This window comes from Muntiacus reevesi, chromosome 6 (genome assembly GCF_963930625.1).
Source record: "Muntiacus reevesi chromosome 6, mMunRee1.1, whole genome shotgun sequence".
NCBI classification, from domain to species: Eukaryota; Metazoa; Chordata; class Mammalia; order Artiodactyla; family Cervidae; genus Muntiacus; species Muntiacus reevesi.
Genome location: NC_089254.1, coordinates 12,134,508 through 12,157,322, shown reverse-complemented (window position 1 = coordinate 12,157,322; position 22,815 = coordinate 12,134,508). Strand labels below are relative to the sequence as shown.

General features: G+C 39.3%; 1 protein-coding gene across 1 annotated transcript in view; it reads right to left on the bottom strand.

The window, feature by feature from the left end:
* ASB4 (ankyrin repeat and SOCS box containing 4) overlaps positions 1–21,684 on the bottom strand; it is a 75,343-nt gene extending 53,659 nt beyond the window's left edge. Inside the window, exons 1-2 of the mRNA XM_065939098.1 lie at positions 21,473–21,684; positions 10,032–10,331 (exon numbers count right to left, since the gene is read on the bottom strand). Of these exons, the coding sequence (XP_065795170.1) occupies positions 10,032–10,331; positions 21,473–21,659 (487 nt within the window). The 5' untranslated portion in view covers positions 21,660–21,684. The remainder of the gene's footprint in view (positions 1–10,031; positions 10,332–21,472) is intronic.
* Between the last annotated feature and the right edge of the window lie 1,131 nt (positions 21,685–22,815).

Here is a 22,815-nt window from a genome sequence, read left to right as displayed (position 1 = left end):
ATGCAATTATATTATGAGGATGGAGACCAAGAAATGTATGTGTATGGGGAGGAGGGTAGTGAGGAAAAGAAGCCAGATCCTCCACTTGCATCATGATAAATCAGAAAACTGCTTACATTGCTACTTACTCTTTTCAATTTTATGCATAAATAAATGATATTTATTTAGCAATATGGAGATAAACATCAAACTAATCAGCTAAAAGTAGTGAAAGTGGTTGCCTCTGAGGAGGGAGTAATCAAGAAATATATTTTTCATAATAAATGTAGTATTCTCTTAATGTCTTTTAATCAATTTTTATGTTTGTTCCACCTTTTGTTGAATATATTTCCTAGATCCCTTAAATTTCTTGTGATTTTACAAGCACATCTTTTCTTATAATTTCTCACTGCTTGATTCTGGTGTACAGAAATGTGATTGATTTTTGTTAATTGATCTCAAATGCAGTACCCCTTCTGAACTCAATTATGAATTCTAACCATTTGATCTTAACTTTTTTTGTTTTTTTTAAAGTCTAGACAAACATATTGTATGAAATCATGGCTGTTTTACTTCCTTGCTTTCCAGCCTTCTTACATCTCATTTTCTTTTCTCTTTGTGTCAGCTAGGACCTCCAAGACAGAGGTGTGAGATGTGAGAGCAGTAAATTTATTTCACTCCTGATTCTAAAGAGGAGGCTTCTAAAATTTGCTTCTAAATAGACCACAGACTTTACAAAGCCCTGCTTAAGTCAATGCCTTCCCAAGTGTGCCATGATTTTACACGGGACATTCTTTACTGGGTTGCAATGCCTGCTGCTTGACTGGGTGTGAGAGACAATTGCAAACAAATTTCAAGTTCTCTCATTCAGAGCAAAAGGACTGAAGACAATGCTTCCAGAAAGACAGCAACCAGAAGAGGTGACTCTTTAAAGCCATTCTCTGCTAGCTGAGGAAAAAAGTCTCTGGGTAGACAGAAGTTAAGAATTTGATTGCCCACTATTTACTGTCACTATTGAAAGTGAAAGGGAAAAGTGTTAGTCGCTCAGTCATGTCCAACTCTTTGAGACTCCATGGACTGTAGCCCGCCAGGCTCCTCTGGCCATGGGATTCTCCAGGCAAGAATACTGGAATGGGTTGCCATTCCCTTCCACAGGAAATCTTCCAGACCCAAGGATCAAACCCAGGACTCCTACATTGCCGGCAGATTCTTTACCATCTAAGCCACCAGGGAAGCCCTGTTACTACTACCTTCTATATTTGGCAAGGGGTTTTGGCATATTTTTTACAATGACAAATCAATTTTTATAGTGATATAAAGGTTCCTTTAAAATTAAACTTAATAATAATGTCAATTTAAAGACAATATTAAATTCATGTTGTGCAGGTGGTACTAACCATCCAGCAGATGGGACAAAAATCCCCAAGGTTGTTTGCAAGTGACTAGGAGGGTCAGATTTCTGCTACTACAATGTATAAACTGAGAGATGGAAAGACAGAGGTGATGGACTAATGAACAAGGTATGTGTCAAGCAGGCGTATCTATTTCTTGACTGAAGTGAAGTCCAATGACATCTTGTCTTCCTGTGTTCACATCACTGAATAGGGAATTTCCTAATGTGCGGGTAACTTGTGTGACTGTCACACCAACTAGCAGGGGACAGTCTTTTAAAAGGCATGGTCTCCTTTGCATTGCCCTCATGTTACATTCTGCTAGGAAACATTTGAATTTTTATGGCTTTCCTGTAGTAACAAATTTTCCTCCAACTGTCAGGATTTGCTTCATGCAGAGAAAAGCAAGTAGCTTTCATTTTCCTCTTATGAAAGGGAGTAGGTAGAAATAATATGCTTCTTTTCAGCCAGCTAAGCCTGACCTGACTCTCTTTATTCATAGGGAAAGGCAGGATACACAGAAAGGACATTTTCACTGAGGTAAATAAGCCCTCTCAACTGATGAACACTATTATACTAATACCAAAGGCAACAAAGGCCAGAAGACGGGGGGCATTAAGTAGGAAGGCAAACAGAAAAATAGCAGACAAAATCCAGCTTGAGAACAAAGCCAGCTCTGCAACGTTGAAAAAATCGGGGAAAGTCCTTTAAGAGAAAATTGCATGCAATTTTTTGGCCTCAATTAGCCTTTTCCACAAAGAGCACTTTTCCACAAAGAGCCCATTAAACAGCAAATGAAATTACATGGGTTTTCAGTTGCCATGGCATTGGTTTTCCTCTAATGGACTTCTCTGGTCCCAAGTTTAATGCTAGCCTGACTTCTTTTCCTGCCTGTGTGCTGTCTCAATCCCCTCTGTCTGGCTACAAAGTGATGTATGTGACTTTTCAAAGTGCCTACACCACATAGTCTGGGGGAGAGAGAATTCATCCCTCGTCTACGTCTCTAGAGACGGAAAGGCTGAAACTGACCAACAGCAGCATTTCATTAGCCGTGAACATAGCAGTTTATATTTACTAGATGGGCGTGATTTCCCTCCGTGCACTCAGGGCTCCTGGAGTCATTCCTGGGAGTCAGGGACCATTTATTGAGTACTTCCCAGGTGCCAAGCACTGTCCAAGAGACTGAGACATTAAAAGGCAGAAGAAAGGCTGCGGGATGCTGACGGTTTTCTAGAATTTCCAGACCAGACGATCTACCTCCAAGCACTTTTCTTCTCCTTTTCTTTCTCCATTCATAAAATGGGTGAAATGTTCCTCAGTTACCTGACTTGCAGTTTTATTTTGTTCTGATATATTTTCCAGGTACCAACTTTAAAACATATTTATCATGGGAATTTGACAGACAAAACAATTTTTTTTGAAGTAGCTTAGCTACAGCTAAACATTAGTCATGCTACCAAGTTTGACTCATAATTTGGATATTATTTTCTGATATGCATAATCATATCTAATTTTTAGAAAAATAAGTTTATGCAGTTCATATTGTCTTATGAACTTATTTTTAAAAATCTTTCTACGTTAATAAACATCCTTTTACAACATCATTTTAAAATGTCTTTATGATATGGAAGTAACACAGCTTAACAAGGAGATCAAACCAGTCAATCCTGAACGAAATCAGTCCTGAATATTCATTGGAAGGACTGATGCTGAAGCTGAAACTCCAATACTTTGGCCACCTGCTGCTAAGAACTGACTCATTGGAAAAGAACCTGATGGTGGGAAAGATTGAGGCAGGAGAAGGGGATGACAGAGGATGAAATGACTGGATGGCATCACTGACTCCATGGACATGAGTTTGAGCAAGCTCCAGGAGTTGGTGATGGACAGGGAAGTCTGGCATGCTGTAGTCCATGGGGTCACAAAGAGTTGGACATGACTGAGCAACTAAAGTGAAATGAACTGAATTTTTTCTATTACATGTGCAAGTATTTTTAAGTTTTTCAGTACTATAAACGACTACCTGAGGGCAAAAAAATAATTTTTTGAGACACTAAGTATCTTAAAAAATGCCAGTATATGTCTTTTAAAATTGTGGCATATTTTAAACATATTCCATAACCAATCATGGCTTTCACTGAAAAAATATACAATAATATACACTGTAACTACACTACTTTGAAGACTCTTATAGAATTAGGAGAAAAGCTCAATTTCTAGTGTACTACAGATCATGTGACCAAGCACAATTCTGTTACATGATAACTGTCTTTTTTCTCATCAGTTATCTCTTTGACTCAATGTGTAATTTTGTTTGGAGATATATCCAGAGTCTGAATTTGAGGCCCTACATCAATGAGAACAATAAGTCAAAAGGTGCTGAATTAGTCCCTAATCCTAGAGGCTGGATTTCTCAGTTAGAAAAAGCTGTGAGTTTTTGATATTCCCCTCAATCATACACGTTTTCATTCACTTAGCCTGTGTCAGTGGAGAAGGCGATGGCACCCCACTCCAGTTCTCTTGCCTGGAAAATCCCATGGACAGAGGAGCCTGGTGGGCTGCAGTCCATGGGGTCACAATGAGTCGGACACGACTGAGCAACGTCACTTTCACTTTTCACTTTGATGCATTGGAGAAGGAAATGGCAACCCACTCCAGTGTTCTTGCCTGGAGAATCCCGGGGATGGGGGAGCCTGGTGGGCTGCCGTCTATGGGGTCGCACAGAGTCGGACACGACTGAAGCGACTTAGCAGCAGCAGCCTGTGTAAGAACACTGCCCCATGTGCTTGCCAGAACATGTATTACCATCTTTGGTATCTTTGTTAACATAATAAATAAAACAAAAGCACCTAATTCTTATTTTAATTGACATTTTACTGATTACCAATACAGATGATCATTGTCTCACCTTTATTTGTTGTTCACATGCTTATCTTTTTCTGAAATGCCTACTCCTGTTCTTGGTCCCTTTGGTTTCTTTTTTCTCTTGGCTGCTATCCTCCTAATTTTAATTTTTAAAGTTTCTTTATATATTAAGGGTGTGAGTCCTTTGTCACATAGTCCCAAATATTTTCCTGAGTTTTAGGACTGCCTTTTAATTTTATAATCTATTTGCCACACAGATGTTGAACATTTTTGTTTTTACTAATTTATCTTTCTTGTTGTGGCTCAGCCTTTGCTGCAGTGGTAGGAAAGAGTGAGCTATCTTTGATGGACTTCCTTCTGCTCTTTCTCCAAGATTGTCATCAGTCTAATTCTTTGTCTCAGCCTAGAGGAAACCAGGCTCGGTCTCCTCCTACCTCTCTAGTTAGGTCTCCTTCTGTCCACAAGGACAAAGGACATGTGGGATAACTGTGTCAATATCTCAGAGGAGAGACAACGTTGACAGCTTGCTATTAGTCTGTAGTTGATGAACACAGCAATATAAAAGGTCAATAACTAAACAAATATATTTATATATATAATATACATAAATATATATAACATATTTCTTAACTTCCAAAATTTGTGAAAATAGCTTAAAAGTTTAATTAAAATATAAACAAAAATAAAAACTAAATTTAAAAATACATGTATTAGTAACTATGAAAACTGGTGATGGCCCCATGCTCCGACGGATGCCTGTCCTTCTCTGAGCATCTCTGCACTAGGCCCTTCATCCCAGGGCAGGCAAAAAGAAAAAGAATCCAGGTTGATTTTTTTTCCTTTTAATCCTCACAGGTTGAGAAGATCATAACATCTTCAAGCATGTTCTCCCATTCTTTCCCCATGATCTTTCCACATCTTCCCCTCTCTCAATACATTTCCAATCTTTCTACTCTCACTTTGGCTGATGACTGCATCAGAAAGGGACCCCCTCATCTTACAACAACCAAATCTGCAAGTGCCCTGGCATTAAAGCCATATTTTACTTTGGCTTGCCCGCTGAAAATGAGAATGTATCCTACGGTCTCTGGATTTCACCCCATCTCAGTTTCTCTAAGATTTAGACTTTTCAGTTATCCTGTCTCATGCATCTTCAACTGTTGCTTTCTAGAAATCATTCCCGGCATATAAACATTTCCTTTTATCTTCAACTGTAGGTAATAGTCTAGTATGATACGCCTTAATCTCCTTCAGCAATCATGCTACTCCTATGCTCACATTTGCGGCCAAAATTAAGAGCTGTCAGCATATGCCATCTCTAGTTTCTAACCTCCCATCCATACCTTCTGATCTGGCTTCTGCACCTACTGTTTCACCAAAACTATCTTTGTCAGTAATAACTCTCTTAATCCAATGAACACCTAATTAAATCTTTCAGTAGCTATCAGTACAGACCATTCTTCCATTCCTGAACCTGCCTTTTTCTTAGTTTCTTTGATGCCAAAGATGCTCTTGGGTTTTCTCCAATTTCATTTGCAAATCCATTTCACTCTTTATTTTCCAGTGTGGAAAATGTTTTAATACACCCTTAGAAATAAAAAATATAGACAGAGGAAAGTGGTTATTGCAAGGAAAAGAAATCAAAAGTAGAATCATTTCACTCTCTTTTATTGCCTCCTCTTCATCCTGCTAACATCTAAACATAAGAATTTGTCAGAGCTAAGTCCTAAGTTCTCTTTCATCTTTCTACCCCATTTTTCCAGGTGAGTTCATTGATTTTCTTGGTTTCAAATACAATCTATTGGCCAACGGTTCCTAAACCTAATGCTTTAGTCCAGAGTTCTTTTCTGAAATCTATACTTTTATATCAAGTACATCCTTGACTTATTTGCTTTGTTGTCTCAAAGAGGTCTGAAACCTTTCATGTTTAAAACTAACCTAGAAGGACTCAGTCTATGTGCTTTTTAGCTAGTTATAAAGCAACCAAGTCAGAGGAGGATTAGCAAAAAAAAAGATATATAGATCAATGGATCATACATATTTGGCCAATTGACTTCTGAGAAAAATATCAAAACAATTCAGTGGTGAAAGAATAGTCTTTTCCACAAATGATGTTGAAATAACTGGCCATCCATACACACACACACACACACAATGAGCTTTAACTCATACTTCCCACCATATACGAAAAAATAACTCAAAATTAATCAAAGACATTAAAAGCAAAACCTAAAATTATAAAACTTCTAGAAGAAAACATAGCAGAAAATCTGTTACTTGGGTTAATCAAACATTTCTTAGAACACAGAAAGCACAAACCATAAGATGCAAACACTGAATTTATCAAAATTTTAAAAGTTCTGCCTCTTTAAAAACACCATTAGAAAATGAAAAGCCAAAGAGTGAATTAAAATATTTGCAAAACATGTATTTATAAAGGGCTAGTATCCAAAATATATAAAGAACTCCAACACGTTATGGAAGACGGTATGGAGATTCCTTAAAAAATTAGGTATATATAAAAAAAAAAAAAACTAGGAATAAAACCACCATATGAACCAGCAATCCCACTCCTAGGCATATACCCTGAGGAAACCAGGGTTGAAAAAGACACATGGATTCCATTGTTCACTGCGGTACTATTTACAATAGCTAGATCATGGAAGCAAACCTAGATATCCTTTCAACAGATGAATGGATAAAGAAGCCCTGGTACATATACACAATGGACTATTTCTCAGCCATAAAAAGGAAAGCATTTGAGCACTTGAGTCAGTTCTGATGAGGTGGATGAACCCAGAGCCTATTATACAGAGTGAAGTAAGCCAGGAAGAGAAAGAATAATGCCGTATTCTAACACATACATACAGAATCTAGAAAAATAGTACTGAAGAATGTATTTACAGGGTAGCAGTGGAGGAACAGACATAGAGAATAGACTTATGGACATGGGGAGAGGGGAGTAGAGGGTGAGATGTATGGGAAGAGTACCATGGAAACTTACATTACCATATGTGAAATAGATAGTCAGCGGGAATTTGCTATATGACTCAGGAAACTCAAACAGGGACTCTGTATTAACCTAGAGGGGTGGGATGAGGATGGAGATGGGAGAGAGGTTCAAAAGGGAGGGAATATATGTATACCTGTGGCTGATTCATATTGAGGTTTGACAGCAAATAACAAAATTCTATAAAGCAATTATCCTTCAATTAAAAAAATAAACTAATTTTTAAAAAGCTAACAACAACAAAAAGAACTCCCACAGATCAATAAGAAGAAGACAGCCCATTAAAAAAAAAAAAAAAGCAAAATAATTGAGCAGATATTTCACCAAACTGAATACTTAGCTAGCAGATAAATATACAAAAACATATGCAATGTGTTTGGTCATTGTGTGTGTGTATGTGTGTTGTGTCTGAGTTTTTGTAACCCCATAGACTGTAGCCTGCCAGGCTCCTCTGTCCATGGGATTTCCCAAGCAAGAATACTAGAGTGAGTTGCCATTTCCTCATCGAGGGGATCTTCCTGACCCCGGGATCAAACACATGTCTCTTGTGTCTCCTGCACTGGCAGGAAGATTCTTTACCACTGCGCCACCTGGGAAGCCCCTTTGGTCATTAAGGGAATTCAAAATAACATCATGAGATGCTAATATATACCTAATAGAATGGCTAAAACAGTTTTTAAAAATCTGGCATTATGAAGTTCTGACAAGGATGGAGAGTAACAGGAACTCTTATCACTGCTGGGAGGAATGTAAAATGGCACAAGCGCCTTGGAAAACAGTTTAGTAGTTCCTTACAAACTTACCATAACAACCCATCATCCCACTCCTAGCTGTTTACCCAAGTGAAATGAAACATGCCCACACAAGAATGTGGATGCAAATGTTTATAGCAGTTTTTTTTCCTAAATTACAAAAAACTTGAAGCAATCCAAATGCCCCTCTTCTGAGGAGTGAATAAACTGTGTTACATCTACACAAGGAATACTATTTAGCAATAAGAACGTCTGATTTGCCGGTGAGTGCAATCACATTGATGAACCTCAAATGCATATGCTAAACTGGAAAAATCAGACTCAAAAGGTTACACATTGTATAATTTAATTAATATGACCTCCTGAAAGGATGAAGTTAAAGGAACAGAAAACAGATCAATAGTTGCCAGGAGTGGGGATAGAGTGAGGAAATTAAATACCAAGGGCATCAGGGAATTTTCTGAGATAACTGTGGTGAATGGCTTCACGACTATCTACTTCTCAAAAACAGTGAATTTACAGCTTATACATAATGACCTCTGTAAACTTGACTTTTAAAAAATGATATAACGGGACTTCCCTGGTGGTTTAGTGGTTAGGAATTTGCCTGCCAAAGCAGGGGACACGGGTTCAATCACTGGTCTAAGAAGATGCCACATGCCTCTGGGCAGCTAAGCCACACATCGCAACTACTGATCCCGAGGGCTGCAGCTAGTGAAGCCTGCGGCCTGAGAGCCCGCGCTCCACACCAAGAGAAGTTAATGCGAGGCTCATGCACCACAGCCAGACAAGAGCCTGCGGGCAGCAATGGAGACCCAGAGCCGCCAGACATAAAGAAACAAATCCTATAAAATCTGTTTTGTTTTTTTAAAAAAAAAAAGATATAACGATCTTCCCATATGATACCTTTCTTCCTCAAGTTTCCCCATCTTAAAAATGGCATCACTATCCACCCATTTTCTAAAGCCAGAAACCTGGCAATGGTTCTTGAAATTTCCTTTTCTGTCACCACCGCCCAACCAGCAACATAAATCTAGTCCATGTCCAAATCCCATCAATTCTGCTTCTAAAACATATTGCAGATCCATTTTCTGATCGCTCCATGTCCGTAATTGCAAATCATCATCCCCCTCACCTACAGTATTGCAAGAGCTTCCTTGCTAGTCTTCTTGCTTCCATTCTTGGCCTTCTCCAACCCGACTTCTGAATAAGTCCAGATGACTTTAAATGTCAGTTAATCTATGCCATTGCCTTGCTTTAAACTTTTCAGTAGCTCCATTTCTGAACCCCATACATGGCCCCCAGCAGGCCATATATAATCTAATATATCTGATATCATGTTGTAGCACTCCCCTCTACCCTCATGCCTCTCCCGTCCCACCACACACTCATGATACTCTGGCCACACTGGCCTTCTTTCATTTCTGGAGTATTCCAAGGTTTTTGCTCCCCTAACAACTCTGCACTTGCTATTTCCTATACCTAGACTTTTCTTCTTTGTTCTTGTTTTTAAAGGTCAATTCCTTCTCATTATAAAGTTTCAGCTTACATATTGTACCTTTAGAGAAGTCTTTATACATTTTATACTAGCTTATTCCTGACATTCTCTTTCACACCACCTTGTTTTGCCCTTTCCCAATTTATAATTATGTACTTATGAATTTATTTTCTCAATAGTCATCTCCCATACTAGAACATAAGCTCCAAGAGAGCAGAAACTGTTTTCTCTTTTTACTTACTTACTAACACATTACCTGACATCACAGGAGCTAATAAATAACTGTTAAATAAGTGTGTAGATTAACAAGACACCTACAGTTAAAACAGTAGTAAGATTTCAATATGATTATCCCTGAAGGACCCGGGCAAACACAACCATCCATCTCTCTATGTATTTTTAGGGCCCTCAAATTAGGTTTTATGCATAGAGATATGTACTATTAATTACATTGCCTGATGTAAGTAAGGATCACCAATTTCCAAAACCATAACCACGCAAGTAGATGACAAGGTCAGCCACCCAGACAGGCTTACCTCTCCAAACCAGCTGCTTGGCACAGAGGATGGAGCTTGGAGTTGTACAAAAGTGTAAAGCTGTGTGTCCACTTAAGGAGTAGCAGTTGAGCTTTGCTCCACGATCACAGAGGATCTTAACACAATCCAAGTTGGCCATTTCACAAGCCACATGAAGAGGGGTTTTCCCATTGGGTCTACAGTTGATTGTAGCATTGTGGTCCAGGAGCACCAGAAGACATTCCACGTGACCAAACAAGACAGAGAGATGCAGGCCCGTGGCCCAGGAAGACTTTAATTTGTAACTAGGCAACCAATAACCTGAAAAAGAAAGGGGAAGAAAGTTTAGCCTCGGATTAGCCTAGGATATCTCCCTGCTTAGTGGGGACTTTCACACATTTACAAAACTGGGGGGATGATTTGGAAGTTGTAAGTAGCAGCTGTTGGATCTGCTAATGTTTAGCTTAGCAGCCTCTTTGGGTTATTCAAACAGGACTGGGGCTCTCGAGTTCTCACTGTCTTTACTATTCCCTATTATCTTGTTCCTTTGTTTACTTTACCTTCCTGCCTGTCCACAGTATTTCTGTTTGAGACTTCATTTATGTGATTGCATTTTATCTTACATGAGATGCTTATTAAAGAATTTTTTTAAACTCCCAATCATTATCTTGAGTGATTTCAAAGTTGTTACGATTGTAATTTTCATTCCATCACAGTGCTTTTTCCCTCTAGTTGTTGCTGCTGTCAAGCTAAGGTGTGAATGTATTTGATGTCTTTAGAATATTTGTCACACCAAGATTTTACTTGCCTATCAGTTTATACAACACCTCTTTCCAAAGAAGAATTAAAGAATTTACAGCAGCTTACAAATTTTACACAATACAAGATTTTTAAAAAGTGGTCTACAAAATAAGAGCAACGGGAAAAATAAGGTAGGAAAGTAAAAAGAGGTCCTGGGTCAGATAGGTGACCAAAATAAATATAAACTGTGTTAACTGTGTTCCATATGCTAGAACCACAATCTAAATTTTCCTCTGAACTTCCCAGCAGCCAAAATAAACAGGAAAACATGATGTGTTACACAATTAACTATGCCTGCAAGCACAAGCTATATATACAAATCAATTGGTCAGGAGAACCATAGTTGTTTCTAGAACTGAGATCTTAAATTTTTCCCATCAGTTATTGGAACTCTCCCACCCTGCCCCACCCCATCTCCTCTTCTCTCTCTCTCCTTTGCGTTTTCCCTCTTACCTCTGACTTCTAAACACCGAGCTAGTCCTTTATTCCAAGTCTCCAACAGTTGCCCTCTTGACAAACTAGCACAAAACTAACTTTGTGTGTCTATGTTTTTCTGAATTTATTTATGTCAATCGGAGGATAATACTTCACAATATTGTGATGGTTTTTGCCATAGATCAACACGCACTGGCCATAGGCAGACACTGTGTTCTCTCCCCCTAACCACCCCCACCTCGCTCCCCACCCATCCCTGCAGCTTGTCACAGAGCACTGGCTTCCCGCATCACACATCGCAATCCCTCTGGCCATCTATTTTACACATGGTAATGTACATGTTTCAGTCCTGTTCTCTTAAACCATCCAACCTTCTCCTTCTCCCACTGAGGCCAAAAGTCTGTTCTTTATGTTTGTGTCTCCTTGGCTGCCCTGTACATAGGGTCATTGGTACCAGCTTTCTAGATTTCATATATGTGAGTTAATGTACAATATTTGTCTTTCTCCTTCTGACCTACTTCATTCTGTGTAACAGGCTCTAGGCTCATCAGAGATAACTTTATAAACATTTTTTTTTCAATGTCAATACCCAGAGCCATGGCATCATGCTCACTATGAGTGGGGAATGAAAAACAGGTACAGAAAGATGAAATATTTCATGGCCAGTTGAAGATGTAGATATAATCTGACAGCTCAGAAGAAACTCTACGACTGAAACAACAAAATACATTTTAACTTGGGTAAATCAGAAGTTTGCTTTTAGGTTGTAAAAATATTCCACTATACAAGTACAAGATAGGAAGATTATGATTTAATGGAAATTTATTTGAGGAAAAAACTAGGGATTGGAGTTGACAATAATCTCGAAATGAGCCGACAGTGAGATGAAGCTGCCCCAAAGCGGACACAATCTTTAACTACATTAATAAAAGTGTAGCACCCAGAACAAAAGAAGTAAAAAGTTGTATTTTTCACTGATAGATGAGGTCAGAATAAATCTAAAATATTGTGAGTACTTCTGGGCAACAAAAATGAGCATTTGCAAGGCACTCAGAAGATGATGACCACATTAAAGGTGAGCCTGGTGATCAGGTATGAAAATTCTCTCATTTAAGTGGAAAGTGCTACCTATGCGCCACTCCTGGGTATTTATCCTGCAAGTACATTCATTCATGTGTGAAATGCCATATAAGGGCCACTGTATTACACAATCCCCAGCAAAAGTACTTGCACTGAGCTCTTTATGAAGAGTACGAGGTTCCTGGGAGTCATGAATCGTGGCAACCTGACCCAGGACAACAACATGCAGTGCACTGCGGCATTGTTCTTAATGGTTAGTGGTAGGAAACACCTCAATCTTCAATAGGAGATTGTTTAAACAAAGCATGTACATCCATACAGTGGAGCACCATACAGCCATCATAGAGAAGGGGGCAGTCCTGTGGATACTGATACAGAACAATCTCAAGATACAGTATCAAGTGAGATAAGCAGGGAGCTGAAAAGTGTGCGTAAATGCTAATATGTAAGAAAATATTTATAAACACCTAACACAAGGAACCGGAGAAGGCAATGGCACCCCACTCCAGTACTCTCGCCTGGAAAATCCATGGACGGAGGAGCCTGATAGGCTACAGTCCATGGGGTCGTGAAGAGTCGGACACGATGGAGCGACTACATTTTCACTTTTCACTTTCATGCACTGGAGAAGGAAATGGCAGCCCACTCCAGTATTCTTGTCTGGAGAATCCCAGGGACGGGAGCCTGGTGGGCTGCCGCCTATGGGGTCACACAGAGTTGGACAGGACTGACGTGACTTAGCAGCAGCAACACAAGGAACTGGTTGCACTGGTAGCCTCCAAGAACTGGGGGTTGGGAGACAATAACATAGATTTACTTGTCCTTGAGTGCTCCCTTTGAGCTTTTAAATTTAGTCCCTTGTGTGTGTATTACTATTTATAAAAATAAAATTAAAATAAACTAGGTGCCCCTGTCCAGGGGGGGAAATAATTTAAAGAGGTCATGCACAATGCTGATTAATCCTGAGGGAATGAATACTCTCAGCTCAAAGTTTGTTTTTCTACAGCCTTCCCTCCAACCTAGACAGACACATACACACACACACACATACACACACTCACACACACTCCCTCTCACACACATTTTAATCTCTTCATCTCTTTCAAAATTCTAGGATCATTTCACTTTCTCTTTCTCCAACTCTTCCCTTATCCAAAGTTGTTCTTTAAAAAGAAATCCAAAGTTAATTTACACTAAGGTCTCACAAACTGAGGAGGGTTTTAAGTATGACCTTCTTAGGATTATCTGAATTTATGTAGGAATCTGTTTTCATACAAAAGAATTAAGGTCTAAGATACTAATTCCAGATTTCAGACACTGAAAATGGAAGGTATTTGGTGATATGGAATTTCCCTGGAAGAGGCAAATAGTATCACAGACAGTCTGGGCTGGGAAGGATCAACCCTGTGCCTATGTTTGTGTGTGTGTGTGTGTAAATACACATGCACATATAGATATGCAAATATGTATATACATTTGCATGTGTCCATATATACATTCCATTTAATTGTGTATGCTGAATCCATGCTCCAAGCATAGCTATTAAGCTATATGGTATGCAACCTGCTTTTCATAAGGAATGAATCACTTAACATCAATATCTAGTCATCTTTTTTTATGATTTTTTTTCACCCATGACATGATTTAATTTTTCCCATTTTTTAAAAGTTATTTATTTTTAATTGGAGGATAATTGCTTTACAATATTGCTGTAAATACTGTTGTAAATAGTGTTGATTTCTGCCATACATCAACATGAATCAGCCGTAAGTATACATCGGTCCCCTCCCTCGTGAACACCCCTCCCACCTCCCACCGCCATCCCACCCGTCTGGCTTGTCATAGAGCACTGGCTTTGGGTTGCCTGCGTCACACAGCAAATTCCCTTTGGAGATGGTGAAGGACAGTGAAGCCTGGCGTGCTGCATGCAGTCCACAGGGTCACAAAGAGTCAGACACAATGAGCGACTGAACAGCAAGAAGTCTGTTTTACATATGGTAATGTATATGTTTCAACGTTACTCTCTCAATTCGTCTAGTCATCTTAATACTCAAATTTCCTCTACAAGCAATTTGCGAAGGACAGCCCCTTCTAACTCTCTTGCAAAGAAGCTGGTTCCAGATCTGAAAATCAGAGTGTGTTTTGCCTGCCGATTAGCAGCAAAGATCAGGCAGCTCTATGCAGCAACTGATTGGAAACTCATGTCTGCTTCTGCAATGGGAAGAAAAATGATCCCAGAAAGGAAGCAGCAGAGAGCTGATTAAGAAAACACCATTTTGATGTAAAATCAAAGAAACACAGAATGTTAGCGCTGGAGGGAAGGTTATCCAGTCCAAGCCTTTCATTTTCCAGATGAGAAAACTGCCACTTTTTCAGCCTGCTAGAGCCGTAAGACGTCTGCCTCAGTCCAAGCTAATGGACTCAGGGTATCTGCAGTGCTGGTTTCCATCTGTCTGTGTCTTTGTGGAATCAGACTAGGTGCAGTGCCAACCCAGCTTCACAAATCATGAGGAAAGAAAGAAGATGCTGAATTCATCTGTAGAATGTCACACTTTGATATGGAAATACATTTGCTGGTTGGTTTTTTTCTTCCCCGTAAATTCCCAATATAGCACCGAGACTTTCTCCTGCCTGTTTATTACCTGAATCAGTCATCCTCGGCCTCTCCGTCAGTTACATCTGTGTCTCTCATAATCATACTCACTAACCAGTAAACTGGGCTCAGGGAGGACCAGGTCTTGGAATTCAGCCACCTCCCTGAATCGAACTGTACCTACAACTCACCTCTCTTAGAAAGGAACCTGGGCGTTAAGAATGTTCCTGTAGGTGGGTGACAGCAAGATGACTGAGCTGGTGCCCCAAGGGAGCTGAGTGGAGAGATTAGGAAGAAGACAGATTGTCGGATACAGACCAGCCTCCCTCGCAGTGTATCTTGATGCTGCATTGCAGAACTTTGGTGGGGGGGAGCTTCTGGATGATTCAAGCCCTTGCAAAGCAGGAAAGACCACTAGAGAGAAAGCAGCAGCCCACAGCAAAGAGGCCACCCACATCCAATCACCACTTTCAGTGAGGCTGTGGCCACGGGTCACTGTGTACCAAGTGCAGCAACAAGCAGGAGTGTCCTTTCCCCCCACCCACCCTCACTGAGGACCAAACATGAGGCGATGCCATCACCAAAAACCGCAGTGATGCAGCACTTATTAACACACTTCTGTCAATGCTGGTATGTCAAGAGATCAGACTCTCTCCTCCAAAATGTAACTCCCAATGGTCACAGCATGACAGAAATACAGTTAACTAACTGGGCAGAGTCCTTTTCACACTCTCCCTTCTTTCCACAGCAGAATTGTCCTAGGGCTTCAGAACTTGGAATGTGGTTCACTCTTAGCATTTGTCTTTCAAAGGGCCCCCTCTGCTCACCTCTGCAGAGGCCAGGCTGCCCTCTGACTGTATGCTCAGCCTGCACACAGGGCGAGGTGTTCGGGTGGGTGGGGAGGGAAACCCAGGAACAAAGCCCTTGATAGGGCCAGAGGTGAGGAAGGTACTGACCCCCTTAATGTAAATCACTCGGTTCTCACCCCAGGTCTGCAGTCTATGTGCAGCGATGCCCTCTGCTTTGCTCTGCCTGAGCAAAGAGCTTAACTGAGAAGAAAAGAGATGAAAATTCAGATTCTTTCTCCAAGGCAAAAATCCCCAAAAGAACTCTCAAATACAGGCCATGCCCAGTTGGATTAACAGCATCTATAGTCACTTTTTTACCATTCCCAGACCAAGACATATAATCTGCTTATATAATTTCCCCTTCATAACATTGTAGATAATCAGCATGCAGGGGATTAAGAGGGCGTCTTGACAAAGCTTCCCCTTTACAGATGAGGATAAATATCTTGCAGAGATTTAAGTAGCAGGAAGTGCCCATGTTTGTATAATTAATCTCCCCAAATCTCAAACCAGTCAATCCTAAAAGAAATCAACCCTGAATATTTATTGGAAGGGCTGATGCTGAAGCTGAAGCTCCAATACTTGGGCCACCTGATGCGAAGAGCCGACTCACTGGAAAAGTCCCTGGTACTGGGAAAGATTGAGGGCAGGGGGAGAAGGGGACGAGAGAGGATAAGATGGTTGGATGCTATCACTGACTCCACAGACATGAGTTTGAACAAACTGCAGGGGATGGTGAAGGACAGGGAAGCCTGGTGTGCTGCAGTCCATGGGGTCGCAACGAGTTGGACGTGACTTAGCGACTGAACAGCAACAACAAATCTCTAAGTAGCCATCAATGGTCTGAAAGCTACATGCAGTCCACCTCCAAGCTGATATCACTTTTAGGCAAAAATTCTAAAGGAATGGAGTTATGCTCCTACAAAAATATGCAGACCCATTCTCATGTGTGTGTTTGGGTGTGTGTGTGTTTAATTTAAATCAGAAACCAGAGTCACTCAGTAGACAACCCGCTGGCTCAGGAAAGAGGGTAAGGAGTGAAATATTTGGGTCATCTTTTGAAAGAGGGGGTTGGTTCTGCTCCAGTGTTTGGGAGGATGTACACATTTCTGGTAAACCTTCAGCTAAGCCCTAGATCTGCCACAGTTTTCAGCTATAACGTTATCTGAGTCGAAAGAAACCCACACATGAGAAGCTTCTGTTATTACAGCCAAAGGTTACACACGCTGCTCATGGATGGATTAGCAGACATTTGCTCTGCTCTGTCCATGTATTTACACAGTCCTGAAGGATTATAGACTGGAGCACAATTCTTGGCTATTTTTTAGTAGCTAATATTTTCAGGATAAATCTCAGAGTTCCCCCAGGAGAGAAGAAGGAAAAAAGTAAGCTTGCAATGTAAAATTTAAAAGAAAAATGTTTGAACATCTAGGAAAGGAAAAGAACCCTAGGATGGCAATACGAAAGCAGGAGAGTGAATTTCTGGCAGACAGGAAAATTAGGTGATAAGAAGATTACTCATTAACAGAGTGAAAATAAGAGCTTTCAAGATATTTGGAAGACTCTTGCTACTTAGTAGATAGATTACCTGCCAGAAAGTTTTTCAGTGAAATCAGTCATTGGCTATTTTAATTAAAAATATGACTATCAACCAAAGAACCTGTGGCTGTGGGCCATAAATGAAGTACTTAAAGTGCATTACACTGATTAATAAAAGGATTCTGATTAACCTTGCTGACTAGGGAATTTCATACCAAAGAGATAAGTATGATATTCCTCTTGTAACATTAATGAGCCAAGGCTCATACACCTGAAGGAGAATCAAAACATGCGGTGAGAAAAATCTCTGGAAACAGCTTTATGGATATTCATGTTTCCAGTATGGAGATCACCTACTGAGAATAACTCTACGTTTTCTTAGAGGCCTGTTTTCGTTATGAATGTTGTGTGCTTCGCTCATAATAAAGTATATCATTGACATCTCCTAACTATTCAACTGTTTATTGTATTTGGGAGCTAAGAGTTGTTCATTATTTACCTTTACTTCACATCATTCCCACTTTAAAGTGGTCAGCTGGTAGATGGCATTTCGCTTACTTGTTTTCATTTTAAGACCGATATATCAGTCATTCTCCAGGAGATAATGCAAATGCCAATCAGAATGTTGCTGATGGTTGCTTTACAAAGTGTTAGACACATATCTTTAATTGATAAACATAATTTTATCTGAAGACTTGATTATGAAGTTCAAAATGTTTGAAAAAAACAAAATGAGATGTCTCCAAGAATCGTTATTGGGCTTCAAGGTGGCTCAGTGCTGAAGAATTTGCTTGCTAACGCAGGAGACATAGGTTCCATCCCCGGTCTGGGAAGATCCCACATGCTGCAGGACAGCTAAGCCCATGCACCACAGCTCCTCAGTCTGTGCTCTAGAGCCCCTGAGCCACAATACTGAAGCCACAAGCCTAGAGCCCATGCTCCAAAACAAGAGAAGCCACTGCAACGAGAAGCCCACACACTGCAACTTCAGGGTACCCCTGCTCGCTGCAACGAGACAAAGGCCTGTGCAGCAGTGAACACCTAGCACACCCATAACTAAACAAATACAATCTTCTTTAAAAGAATCGTTATTAGGGGCTGGGGCTAGGCAGGACCCGCCATCTGGACCTAGAGGCTAGCTTCTAAATCTGTTCTCAGTCTCACAGGCAAGAGAAGCTGCTCAATGGGACAGGGCAGCAGAAGTGAATTTCCAGACACTTTGTTCTACTTTCCTCACCAAGTCCATATTTTACATTTGCTTACGAGGTCAACTTTTGATTACTGGCATACCATTTAGATTGTGGATTTCGAGTTGCATTGTTAAGATTCCAAGTTGATTTCTTCATCAACAGATTTTTGAGTTGCCTTTACAAAAAATGTAAACTGACTTTCATATTGGCTTAAACATACCATAATTTAGGTGAAAATGTGGTCACTTTTAAACATCTTATGTAAAGTGCTACGATATATCCTAAAAGAAACAAAAATTATTTGGGATTAATTGTTCCACTGTTGATCTTCCACAGGACAATCAAATGTTGAGTATAAATTCCATTACTAATTACACAAACCAAATTTAAAGGAGGCATATTATGTTCTAGATTTTATACACTCTCATGCCAATTAAGCCAAAAATAACTAAAAGCTGTGGAGATGGAAATGGTAACCCACTCCAGTATTCTTGCCTGGAGAATCCCATGGACAGGGGAGCCTGGCAGACTACAGTCCATGGGGTCACAAAGAATTGGACACGACTGAGCGACTGAGCAACTAAAAGCTGAAGACTGCCACACTTTCAAAATAAACCAGTAACATTCTATTTCTTCATCTGGATGCTGGCTGTAGTCGTCTGTTCATTTTGTGAAAATTAATCAAGCTGCACACTTATGATTTGCGCCCTTTTCTGTTGTAGAGCTTTTCAAAAGTGCTTTAAAAAATAAAAAACTAATGCATAACAATTCAACAGCATTCAACATCCCAGAAGTCTGCTGTGATTTAATAAAATCTCACAAAGTTTAATCCAGTCACATACCATTCAAGGCCACACAGAAAAGGGTCTCATTCATTAGAATTATTCAGAAAGGAACTAATTCTAACTAACTAAAGAACAAACGACCAGTGTAGCCTGCTCAGCACTACACTAGTCCTTGGGAATTCCTCTGTGGCTTAGAAATTGACATAGCCACTTAGGTCTACTTTGCTTGGCTAGCAACTAGGATTCTATGCTTCACTTCCATTCATGACTAAAAGCAAAGGTTTAATAATTAGGCTGGAAGCCAAGTGAAAAATATATGAAGAAACTTTGAAGAAAATGGGATTAAGATTGAAGAGACAGAGTCTTATACCCGTATTCATATTAAACACGGAGTAAGTGTATTTCTTTCTATAGGTACATGTGGACATGCACACGTGTGCACACTCATGATTTCCTGCATAAACTCTGAGGATATGATCACAAATTCTATCATTTCCTGCATTCACCTGGCATGCATAGGAATGGGATGGTTCTGTTTTTTTCCCCAAAACCAGAGAGTGTGATTTGCTTTCTCTCTAATTGAAAGCCCCATCCCCACAGTCCTATGAAAACACCCATTAGCATGAATGAAAATTTAGCTCTATGAAAACCATAGAGTTGGCTCATATTGACAGAAAGATTTTAAAGTGCATGTTTTTTCTTGTTCAAGGATGATGACACCATTGGAAGCAAGAGAAACAGCATCCTCCTCTGTAAACTGCCACTAAAACCCCCTTTCTCACCACCTCAGAACTTTTCCATGATCTACGCAATTTGGCATGCTCAGGAGATGAGGAAAGGCAGTCTTCACAACTCAGGGTCACACAAATTACCTGCTGACTTGGATGTAAGTTATTTTACTCTCGGCTTAAGTATATGTTTTTAAAAATACCTTAAAATGTATTTGGCATTCAGAAAGCCTTTCACTAAACAAATACATAAGATGAAAGTAATCTAATCATATAGTATACACTTTTTCTTCTTAACAGAGCTTCTATCAACCACTTTTGAAAACACAGACCCCTTCCTTATTTTCCAGTCAAAATAGCAATGCCAATTTATAATAAAATCCTCAAGTAAAAAATATAAACACTAACTTGCTTCAGCTATTCCATGCTTCCTTCAAACTGACAGTGTATTATGTAGAAATATATACCATTAGTATTCACTTCTGAAAACTGATCATGCTGATGATTTGTATACAAATGGAAAGTATTTTAAACATAAAGAATGAATTGCTCTCTCTCTCAATGCTGTGCACAAGAACTTATCCTTTATTTTGTTTAAACAGAAGTGATGTTGAACATGGTGTTTGTTTGCAGTCTGCTCACCAGATGGCCTCGCTACTCAAATTCCCCCATTAACTAGCTGATTTGGGAAATCAGAGTCTGCTCACTTCTAATTTATTTCTGAGTTATTAAGCATGGGTTCCAGAAAATCCCTTGATAAAGGAAATTTGGTTCTAATTTTTGTTATCCTTAGTTCTTCATAAAGTAGGTACTCTGTAATAAGCAGATCTACAATTTTAAGCTTTCGCTACAGTCACGGAAAAAAAAGTTAACTTTTTGACTTTTCTGGTTTTAGCGTTTCTATCTGAACTGAAAACTCATTTAAATGACAAGGATCATAAAGGTGCATCAAGGCGCAGCCTTACCCATTTATTAACCCTCCAAATAGGGGCAAAAATCCTTTTTTCTTCAAGTGTACATAGAGATGATATATCTTTAAGGGCCCTGTTAATACAAAGTTAGTAGCCTGTTCCCAAGCCAGTCATAGTGGCTGGATTAGATTTCAGCAATCTATTTAGTCATAATCTAGAGAAGCTTTATGCATTTATAGGAAGAAGAAAAGCTAGAAATAGGAGAAAACTGCATTACTAAATATTTTTATCCAAGATTTCAAATTCCAAGCACAGGGATATAGAAAGAAAAGAGAAGGAAAGTAGAGAAAACAATATATTCATATATACATATATCAGCTCATGATTTGGTCTAGTTTAAAGAGAAAGAAATGATTACATTAGAAATATTTTTTAAACCTATATTTAAAGAAACAATAAGAGCTACCAGTTTACTTTGGGTGACTAACGGTGCGCATTTAAAAAAAAAATCCATTTTCTATCGATTTTACAATTACATCTCTAATTTTTTACCTTGTTTATAAGATGCCAAAACCATATTCTCATCTTCAACTTCAAAAACTGTGTCCACATCTATCTGTCTTTGGATTAAAATGGCCTTCAATTTTCCGAAGTCATTTGACTTTAGAGCCTCAAGGAAGTTTCTCTTAACTAACTTGGCAGCTGCAGATTTGGTGATAGGGGCAGCCGTGCCGTCCATCCTTCCTGTCCCTCTGGAAGCTCTGTCGTGCTTTATCAGGCGAAGAGCAGCGAGCAAACAGGCACATGCTAGAGAGCCCACAAACTGTCGCTAATTTTATCCCAAAGTTATGCTGATCCGTTCTATTTATATAGGGACCATTTCAAACTTCAAAATATCCTTCTTGGCTGTCACTGCACTCGCAGGGCTTTTAAACTGGTTCTACACTAATTCATTGAAGAACATGTCGTGTCAATATGAAGGAAAATCCTCACAATATATTTCAGAGACTGAAGTGTCATCATTATTTCTTGTACAATCAGAGGAGTGTAAGATTTAAAAGCTCTTACTGCTTTTTTCCCCCTTTGTATAAACATCTGGTGCCCAACTGGAGAGTCAATGTCTTGCTCTGATTAACCAATAGCCACAAATGAAAATTTATTACAGTTGCTGATACATGTGCTTCTGAAAACCTATAATAATTTTGCAGTATGAGCCTGCAAAATCAAACACGGTCAAACACATCTGAAAACAAACAGGAGGTTATCAAGTGCCATAGACTTCCAACATCCTACAAGAAAGCTGGGTAGAGCAATGGTGGTAGGGGACCATTTTAGGTAAAAAGAGGCTAAAGAGATAAAAACCGCTAAATGCAATGAGTGAGTAAACTTTATTTAATCTTGTATTTTAAAAAATCAGTTAGAAAAGATTATCTTGGTACGGTTGTGGGACTATATGGACTAGATGTTACTTGTTAATAGCGTTCTTGTTAATTTTTTAAGGTGTGGTAGAAAAGTATTGTGGTTACGTAGAAGAATATTCTTATTCTTAAGGGGTAAACTGTCATGGTGTCTAAACATTCATTTCAAATAATTCAGAAGTATAAAATTAAATGCATATACACACACACACATATGCGTGTATAGATTCATGAGTGAGAGAGTGAATGAGTGTGTAAATAGAGACAGAGAAAGCAAAAGTGGCAAAAAATTAAGAGTTGGAAAATCTAATGAGGGATTTAAGATGACCATAATATTTTTTTACTATTGTATAATACAATTATATATTTCAGATATTGTTGTATTATTTCAACTTTTCTATGAGTTTGAAAATATTCCAAACAGAAAGTAAGAGAGAAAAACACTCATTTTTTAAATGTATATGTCACTACAAATCA